Source organism: Carassius carassius, chromosome 5 (genome assembly GCF_963082965.1).
Source record: "Carassius carassius chromosome 5, fCarCar2.1, whole genome shotgun sequence".
NCBI classification, from domain to species: domain Eukaryota; kingdom Metazoa; phylum Chordata; class Actinopteri; order Cypriniformes; family Cyprinidae; genus Carassius; species Carassius carassius.
In genome coordinates, this window is record NC_081759.1 from 28,275,395 (window position 1) to 28,285,699 (window position 10,305).

Genomic DNA, 10,305 nt, shown 5'->3' on the forward strand with positions numbered 1-10,305 from the left:
CTATATTTTGGTGCTCTGTAGTTTCCATTTATTGGTTTGTGATTAAGCAGTTCGTTATTGAATACAATGCATTCATGTGATTACATCTCGCTGTCATAAACCGGTTATCGTGAAACTATGACAGGACTGTGAAGTTATCTCAATACATTTAGCAACGTGTAGCAAACCTTGATCTCCACCTCATTCTGCTCGAAATCCTACTTTATCAACTGCTAACCAAACAAAGTCATAACTAGTCAGAGGTCATTGATCAACTAGTTATCTTTGTCCCTTGAGTTCAACTGTTCCCATTCTCAAGCAAAAGTCTCTTGATTGGCTTATGCTGAGTAGCATTTTGATTTCCAATGAGCCTCTGTTGTGAAACAACGTAACATTTTTTTTTAACTTGCCAATAAACTTTACAGTCGTCATCTCAAATGTGCAGTCAAACAGATGCACAGTGGCTTCTGAGCACTACATGCTAATATACAGAGGACGAGATTATCTATCTACTCATGCAGCCAGGATGGTGGTGATTATAGGCCCACTCGATGTTTTCAAATCAGTACAAGGTTTATTTTCTTGTGTTATCAACTAACAGAGGAAAATCATCTTTTTTGGGGTAGGGAACCCAGTCAGTACATGTTGTAGGCCTACCCTACATAATAGTGGCGGTTTGTTCACCTCTTAGAAGTTTCCATGTTGGTGGCGTATTACATTTCTTAATGAATAATTTCAAAACATCTGCATGATTCTGCAGTAGGTCATTTAAACAGTGTTATGTCTCCCTCTACAGGCTTAATGAGTTTTACTATTTATTTTCTGAAGCAGACTCGGAGTACTAGTCTCAAAAATCATGAATGGTACAAAATATATTAGCCTCCAGCAAGATGATACTCCCATGTCTTTTCTTGTTTTACAATGCATTACTATCTAATATTCTTGCATTTGAAAAAAGACTGATCAATGAATATTCAAGCAGACTGTTTTAAAATAACTGACTGTAGATATAAGCTCTTGGTCATTTTTGAAAGAATTATGTAAGCATAGTACAAATGCTGTACAAAGAACCCGATATAAACACTGCATATTAACAGCATGTGAAAAAAAAAAAAAAAAACACATATGAGGTTCGATCCCTGCTGATTTATTGGAATGCTTGGATCTGAAGCAAATGGCAGTTGTGCCGCAGTAATTGTGCACGCTTTGAGGGCCATACAAATAGTTACAGATGGTTGATCTCTTACACTCGAACACAAAAACATTAACATACACCAGCACCAGCTATGTAAGCACTTTGCACAGAGTTCTGTACATTAATATTAACAGATTATATTTATATATACTTAGACGCACATACACAACTTTATCACTTTTTGCCCACTAGCTCTCACACTTGACTCTTTACATAATTCTTTATAGAGCACATGGACACATACACAAAAACGGATGCAAGTGAGATAAATATTAACACTGAAAACCTCATGGTCGTGCATTAGGTGCTTAAGAAGAGGAGCTTTCTCAAACTCAAACTCTCACACACAAGGTATGACATGGTTTGATGGTTTTCACTCCAGACTTCCTCTATCATATTTGTGTTATTGGGAATATGAAAGGGCAAAAGAGAACGATGAGGTTTCAGATACCTCTGTGCCAAAGAACTTGAAATGGGTGGGGGGGGGAGCAAGACATACTTTCAAAGGCATGATTTCTCTTGTGTGTCTGAATCATTTTGCTGTCATCATAACACTGTGAGTGTGACTGAGTGCATATATGAAGGCACAGAGAAGCTGGCAGAGAAAGTGCTACTATTAAAGGTTGACAATGGGATTTTGAAGAGACTCTTGTCCCACCGCAAAGCAACATGTCCTAAGAAAAATTATTTCTTGTCACAAATATTTCTCATCTAGTCTTCATTCTCTTACTGTTGTCTATTATGCATCTTAGATACATGTACACATTTTATACTGGTTATATAAAATTGACAACTGTCCTACATCCACTTTTGTTAGTTGTTCTTTTTGTACTTTTCTTTGTCTTGCTAAATAAAGTATTTTAGGTACATTTTGAATAGCCAACATGTCTTAACCATGCCTCTTCAGTGATTGACTAATATGGTGCCCCTTCCTAGACCAGTGAGGCTCGCCTCTCCTGAGGCGTTTCCTCCAACAGTTGAAGCAGCAGCTCATGAAGAGTTGTTGACATGGTCCTGTATGCACCGGCGGACAGATGCAGGAAGTCAAACATGTCTCGAGAAGAAATAGTCCCATCTGAGTGGACAAAATTACCTCCCACATCAATAAACTGAACAGGGCCGAGTCGAGGAAGAGATGCACGAAGTAGATTATTCACTGCTGCATTTTTCTCTCTCAGAGGGTTAGGAAACTCTCCCCTTGGCAACAGGCCCTAAATGACAGGAATTACAACTAATCAGCTTAGGAAAAAAAACTGAACCACTTAGAGCTGATATTCTGTTTACGCATTAATTCGAACACTACAAATCTCACATGATCAATATTTAGACATATTGATTTAGGTAACTCACCAAAACAATAATTTTGGACTTGGGGAGGCGAGACAGAAGTAACTGTGCAATGGCCAATATTCCTCCTGCAACTTGATCCGCAGTGTGCTCATGATTATTTGTCCCTACCCATAAAACCACTACCTGTGGAAAAACAAACAAGAATGCTTTTCCAGCGTTGAACACACATTTTATTTCATAACAAATATTGTTAAAGCTGTGTGAAGAAATAAAGAAGAAACGCTTCCTCACTTTGGGTCTGATGTTATCCAGTTCTCCATTCTGTAGTCTCCACAGCACATTACAGGTTGTGTCTCCACCAACTCCAAAGTTCAGAGCATGGAGAGGTGAAAACAGTTCCCTCCACACCTGAGACCAGCACCAGTAAGAATTGTAAACCAACTGGAACTAATGTAAACCAAATATTTACATTTATAGAAAAGCAAATTAAATGCTGATTATTATTAATAATAACCTACAACAGACATAAAGCATATCAGGTGCACATTTACCAAAATGTAAGTAAAAAGAGTCATTGCTTTTTCATTTTGGAACGATAAAACTTGCTTAAAGTGTCATTACTGCAATTCTATATATTCGATTTACATTTACATTATTTAAAAGTATTTGACCACTGAAAGCCATGAAAGACTGATGAGAATAAAGTATTCCTGAGAGCTGGGTAATAAGTCATTAAAATGAAATAAAAATCTAAATTATTGGGTCAAAGTTTTGTTAGTATTATTTAAAATGTAATATGTTGGCTATAAAAAAATACATGTACAATACTTATAAATACATTCAAATACGTTTTAAAATATACCAATTTCATATGATACACTAAATGTATAATTAATTTTTACTACAAAAACTTTGTGCTTAGCTTGCAAACCACTGACTGACAGTTTTTATTAGTTCACCTGTGGAGTGCATTTCAACATTTTGCACACACTTCTGCTCTATTCCTTTTGTATTTATGGAAGCTTAGTATGGGAGCACCTTAGAATCACCTTAGAGAGCACTTATGGGAGCACCTTAGAATTTCACCTTAGAATTCACTGCTTCCCTTAGAATTATTCTGATATATATTTGGATAAAAGTGTCTTCTTACTAAATAAATAAAAGGAATTGTAATCGAATGTTATGGACATACATGGCTCTCCTTACATGGGCTGACTCATTAACGAGATAAAAATTACCTCATGCTGCTGCATTAGCTGCACCATAGAGTCCCCCACAAACAGAACATCAGGCTCTGCATCCTTGCACTCCTGCACAAACCGGTTATGCTGCAAAATATAGGACAAATCAAGCATGTTACACTCTAATCCTTAATCAGAGCGAGGTGTTATAAAATAGGAAAAGATTTGCACAACTCTGAGCTGTTTGAAGCACATGCTTCTACAGTGTTCCTCAATGGTGCACACCTGTGACATCCAGCGTCCGTCTCCCTGCACGTCGATGACAGGCGCAGGTTCAGCAGCGGGATTCTCCTCAGCGCTCATTCTGAGTCTGCACACAAACACAACACTACTGATGAGCGGACGCGTTGACGTAATGGAAGTGAACAGCAATGGTTGACTAGTTAAGACTATAGTGAGTGGAAATTTAGTAATTCAACTTTCAATAGGAAAATATAATTAATTGAAAGGGCGCACATATAATTCCGGATACATAAACGCTAGTTACGCCGCACAAAGAGCGCCTGTGTTTTGCTTTTAGTATTGTGAGGATGAGGAGGAGTAGGAGGATGGTGATGATGGACCCCGGATGAAGCCTACACAGAGCAGAGGCTGTGCAGTAAAGATTAACGCTTCATATTGTTCTTTAATGACTGTTCTTCTCAGGGACGGTTACAGTATTGTTTATCGGATGGCATAACAAAGAAGAATGAATCAACAGCCGGGGGACAAAAGGAGACCACATTCCCGCACATCACATCCATCTCTAAGCATGTTTCCTTTTGACTAACCTGGCTACAGTGTTTGCAAATCCAGTCTGCAGTGAGTGAATTGCTGGTGTGCAGCAGAGTAGGGCAGGGCTCCCTCAGTCACGTACAGCAGCACCGCAGTCGACTGACTGTCCGGTGGATGATGCAGATGAGTGTTTCTGCAGCCGCGCACCTCGACTTTGCTTTTTATAGCTCTCCCGTAGAAAGCAATGCAACCTTAGCCGACTCAGGCTACACAGTAACAATAACGTTGGAGGTTTCAATTATGATGGTATATAGTTCGAGGTATTTTCAAGAAATCACGGTAAATGTTTGGGTTATGTAAACCGAATAGCATCCAGCCTTCCACCTCCCCAGTTCCCTGCGCAACCGCCCTCGCACTTTCTGGAAGCCTCACTTCCGCCTCCAGCTATCGTCATCGGCCGCCTCGTGAAGGCAAAACAGTTATAATTGAAGCGGTATCACAGAGTGTCATGCTTATATTTCATTCAGCTTGTTTAGAATAGTTCGACATACAAGAACTTAACTGTGCTAAACATATAAAGCCGTATATCATATTTGATACGTGGATTTCTAAGGCCTTTTAATTGTGAATATAATAAAATGGATATAATTAAAACGTGGGCTACACAATTTTGTACACAACACATGCCTGCAGTCTGACCGACTGTTTATCATTCAGTTCATACTTTTAGTAGCCCAAGTAAAAGTTCTTCTAGTCCAGTTTAAAAAATGACCACCTTGAGGTATGGTTGTACACAGTGACGTCCCCAGAAATTTTTTTACAGGGGTGGCCAATTGAGGCCAGAGAAAAAATTAAGGGTTTGCATGCAATAATGACAAAAAGTTATATCTCTGGGATTTCTGGGATTAGACTATTTTGCTGAGTGTTATTGTGCTGATTGACAGCTGACTCTTATTTTTAACTTTACACAATTGTTTTCTAAAAGTGTGAACCATCTTTTAGGTCAAATACTTGCATTTGGGCTGTTACCAAGCAAATGCAATCAGTATCCACAAAACTGATCTTTGCAATGCAGAGAAAACAGAAGCTGCATCTGAAGTGTTATTTAGATGTTTTTACATCTAATGATGTTTTTACACACTATTTTTAAATAGTGTGTAAAAACATTTGAATTATAATGCAGCTCTGTGGGACATGGAATACTTTAACGTGCAGTTACAAATTAATAAATAATGTTTTGATATTTTACAGATAAAACATTGAAAACTGATGTTTGAAATTATTTTAAAAATTAAAAGGTACCTTAAAGAGTAACTAATATGGAAGCACATGGGTAGCGATATTCAATTTGCAATGTAATATGCAAAATGACAATGCAATATGTAAAATGGCTATGCATTTCTGTATATACATTTACATTTTCCAATACATTTGTGCAACGTTTGGTGCAAAATGAAAATGAAAATTTAATTACATAATTTTCATTTGCCATTTCATACACCAGTTTTAATATGTAAAATGAATACTAATTTTAACGCTTTATAAGTTGCAAAATTAAAATGAAAATGTATTACAGAAATTATTAGATATGTATAACATGTTCAAGCAAAAACTGTGGCAAAATTATCATTTAAATGCTATTTTTCTTAAATGCATTAACACTCACAGTCAAGACACTTATGATTGCATTTTCATTCAATGTCCCGCAATGAATGTAGCAAAATTCAATGTGCACATTGAAAATGCATTCCGAGCCGATCACGTGTCCGCCCCCTCCCGCCATGTCAATCACTGCGTGAACAAGGCGGGGCTTGCAGAAGATCAGAGACTCAAATCTCAAGAAGAGGATTCAAATGAGAGAACATGGACAAGACCGTTGGTCCGTGTACGTTTTGATCATTTCGGTTTATGGCTTCAATATTACATTCGCACTGGTGGGCGGCGCTGAAACGCTGCTTTCATCTGATTGGTCGAATCGCTCCAGCTTCAGCTCGGTCTTTTCATTCTTTCAGGCAGAATAAGAGTCAGTGCGAGTGAAGCACTGTAATGTCTGAAACCACCGCTCACTGTTAATTAGCATAATATTTGAATCAGATGATGCTGGCCACATAAGGGCAGAGCATATCCACAAACTCATTGAAAATAACCAAAACAATCCAAGGTTTTTATTTAGCACAGTGGCTAAATTAACAAATTACCAGACGCCACCTGATTCAAATATTCCACCAACGTTAAATAGTAATTACTTTATGAATTTCTTCACTGATAAAATAGATAACATTAGAAATACAATAGCGAATGTAGATTCTACAGTGTCTAACACTTCAGTTTCATCCATCGCACCCAAAGATAAACTGCAGTGCTTTACAAATATAGGACAGGAAGAGCTAAATAAACTTATCTCTGTATCTAAACCAACAACATGTTTATTAGATCCTGTACCCACTAAATTACTAAAAGAGCTGTTACCTGTAGCCGAAGAACCGCTTCTCAATATCATTAACTCGTCGTTATCTTTAGGTCACGTCCCAAAACCATTCAAGCTGGCGGTTATCAAGCCTCTTATTAAGAAACCAGAACTAGATCCTAGTGCACTGGCAAATTATAGGCCTATTTCAAATCTTCCATTTATGTATAAAATATTAGAAAAAGTTGTGTCTGCTCAATTGAGCACCTTCCTGCATTAAAATGATCTGTATGAAGAATTTCAGTCAGGTTTCAGGCCCCACCATAGCACAGAAACTGCACTTGTTAAAATTACAAATGACCTGCTTCTTGCGTCAGATCAAGGCTGCATCTCATTTCTAGTCTTACTTGATCTTAGTGCTGCGTTCGACACCATAGATCATGACATACTCATAGATCGATTACAAAACTATACAGGTATTCAAGGGCAGGCTCTAAGATGGTTTAGATCCTACCTGTCCGATCGCTACCATTTTGTTTACTTAAATGGGGTGTCATCTCATTTATCATCAGAAAAATATGGAGTGCCACAAGGATCCGTCCTAGGTCCTGAAAGTGATGAAAGATGAAAGTGAAGTGACATTCAGCCAAGTATGGTGACCCATACTCAGAAATGCACACACACAGAGCAGTGAACACACACACACATTTCTAGTGTGTGAGCACACACCCAGAGCAGTGGGCAGCCATTTATGCTGCAGCACCCGGGGAGCAGTTGGGGGTTCGATGCCTTGCTCAAGGGCACCTAAGTCGTGGTATTGAAGGTGGAGAGAGAACTGTACATGCACTCCCCCCACCCACAATTCCTGCCGGCCCGGGACTCAAACTCACAACCTTTCGATTGGGAGTCCGACTCTCTAACCATTAGGCCACGACTTCCAGATCAAACTTCCCAATTATCTAAGCTAACAGAGTGTGTTAAAAATGTAAAAGATTGGATGACAAATAATTTTCTCCAATTAAATTCGGATAAGACAGAGATATTAATTATTGGACCAAAAAACACCACACAGAATCTTGTAGATTACAATCTGCAACTAGATGGATGTACTGTTACTTCCTCTACAGTCAGAAATCTGGGTGTTATATTAGACAGCAATTTGTCTTTTGAAAATCATATTTCCAATGTTACAAAAACTGCATTCTTCCATCTTAGAAACATTGCCAAGCTACGAAACATGTTATCTGTTTCTGATGCAGAAAAGCTAGTTCATGCATTCATGACCTCTAGACTGGACTATTGTAATGCACTTCTAGGTGGTTGTCCTGCTTCGTCAATAAACAAGCTACAGGTAGTCCAAAATGCAGCAGCTAGAGTCCTTACCAGGTCAAGAAAATATGATCATATTACCCCAATTTTACAGTCTCTGCACTGGCTACCTATTAAGTTCCGTATCAGTTACAATTGTTACAATTATCATTACTTACCTATAAGGCCCTAAATGGTTTAGCTCCTGCGTACCCAACTAGCTTTCTACCACGCTACAACCCATCACGCACCCTAAGGTCACAAAACGCTGGACTTTTGGTAGTTCCTAGGATAGCAAAGTCCACTAAAGGAGGTAGAGCTTTTTCACATTTGGCTCCCAAACTCTGGAATAGCCTTCCTGATAATGTTCGGGGTTCAGACACACTCTCTCTGTTTAAATCTAGATTAAAAACGCATCTCTTTCGCCAAGCATTCGAATAATGTATCTCTTAAATTGTGAGTGTAGTTGCATCTGCATTTTTATTCTTTAGCTTGGGTTAAACTAATTTTACTTCAGTTTCAGCAGCTATGCTAATGATGTCTCTATTTTGTTTCTATGTTTTGCCACGGGATTTACATCCCGTGGTAACTAGGAGTTACACAAGCTCCAGTCTGGATCCAGAACACCCGAGAAGAGATGATGCTGACCCTCAGAGGACCCCAAATGATGCTAACCTTGAATCAACAAACAGAACTAACAATTATTGCTACATGTGTGACTGCATCATATAATTACAATTAATTAATAATATTGATAGTTCATCAGACGCCAGCTAGATGAACATCAGTCTAGCTGACTACGTCTTGTATTATTATTATTATTTTTATTTTTCTAAAATCCTGTCAAACGTGCACAAACTACTAGCTACTACTAAATATTGTAGAAACATAATTTTCTGTAAAGTTGCTTTGTAACGATTTGTATTGTAAAAAGCGCTATACAAATAAACTTGAATTGAATTGAATAATTCGTGCTGCTGCGACTTGCAAGAGACCCCGTTAAATTATTTCTAAGTGAAAGTGACATGACATTCAGCCAAGTATGGTGACCCATACTCAGAATTTGTGCTCTGCATTTAACCCATCCAAAATGCACACACACAGAGCAGTGAACACACACACACACACACACTGTGAGCACACACCCAGAGCAGTGGGCAGCCATTTATGCTGCGGCGCCCGGGGAGCAGTTGGGGGTTCGATGCCTTGCTCAAGGGCACCTAAGTCGTGGTATTGAAGGTGGAGAGAGAACTGTACATGCACTCCCCCCACCCACAATTCCTGCCGGCCCAGGACTCGAACTCACAACCTTTCGATTGGGAGTCCGACTCTCTAACCATTAGGCCACGACTTCCAGATGAAACTTCCCAATTATCTAAGCTAACAGAGTGTGTTAAAAATGTAAAAGATTGGATGACAAATAATTTTCTCCAATTAAATTCGGATAAGACAGAGATATTAATTATTGGACCAAAAAACACCACACAGAATCTTGTAGATTACAATCTGCAACTAGACGGATGTACTGTTACTTCCTCTACAGTCAGAAATCTGGGTGTTATATTAGACAGCAATTTGTCTTTTGAAAATCATATTTCCAATGTTACAAAAACTGCATTCTTCCATCTTAGAAACATTGCCAAGCTACGAAACATGTTATCTGTTTCTGATGCAGAAAAGCTAGTTCATGCATTCATGACCTCTAGACTGGACTATTGTAATGCACTTCTAGGTGGTTGTCCTGCTTCGTCAATAAACAAGCTACAGGTAGTCCAAAATGCAGCAGCTAGAGTCCTTACCAGGTCAAGAAAATATGATCATATTACCCCAATTTTACAGTCTCTGCACTGGCTACCTATTAAGTTCCGTATCAGTTACAATTGTTACAATTATCATTACTTACCTATAAGGCCCTAAATGGTTCAGCTCCTGCGTACCCAACTAGCTTTCTACCACGCTACAACCCATCACGCACCCTAAGGTCACAAAACGCTGGACTTTTGGTAGTTCCTAGGATAACAAAGTCCACTAAAGGAGGTAGAGCTTTTTCACATTTGGCTCCCAAACTCTGGAATAGCCTTCCTGATAATGTTCGGGGTTCAGACACACTCTCTCTGTTTAAATCTAGATTAAAAACGCATCTCTTTCGCCAAGCATTCGAATAATGTATC

At 38.7% G+C, this 10,305-nt stretch overlaps 1 protein-coding gene across 1 annotated transcript; it reads right to left on the reverse strand.

The window, feature by feature from the left end:
• Positions 1-1,110: 1,110 nt before the first annotated feature.
• On the reverse strand, positions 1,111-4,850 carry pafah1b2 (platelet-activating factor acetylhydrolase 1b, catalytic subunit 2). The gene is made up of 6 exons (XM_059550429.1): positions 4,476-4,850; positions 3,931-4,015; positions 3,703-3,792; positions 2,756-2,872; positions 2,525-2,647; positions 1,111-2,385 (listed from the first exon to the last, which is right to left on the reverse strand). The coding sequence occupies exons 2-6, from the start codon at positions 4,006-4,008 to the stop codon at positions 2,107-2,109; spliced, it is 687 nt and encodes a 228-aa protein (XP_059406412.1). The 5' UTR covers positions 4,009-4,015; positions 4,476-4,850; the 3' UTR covers positions 1,111-2,106.
• Positions 4,851-10,305: the final 5,455 nt, after the last annotated feature.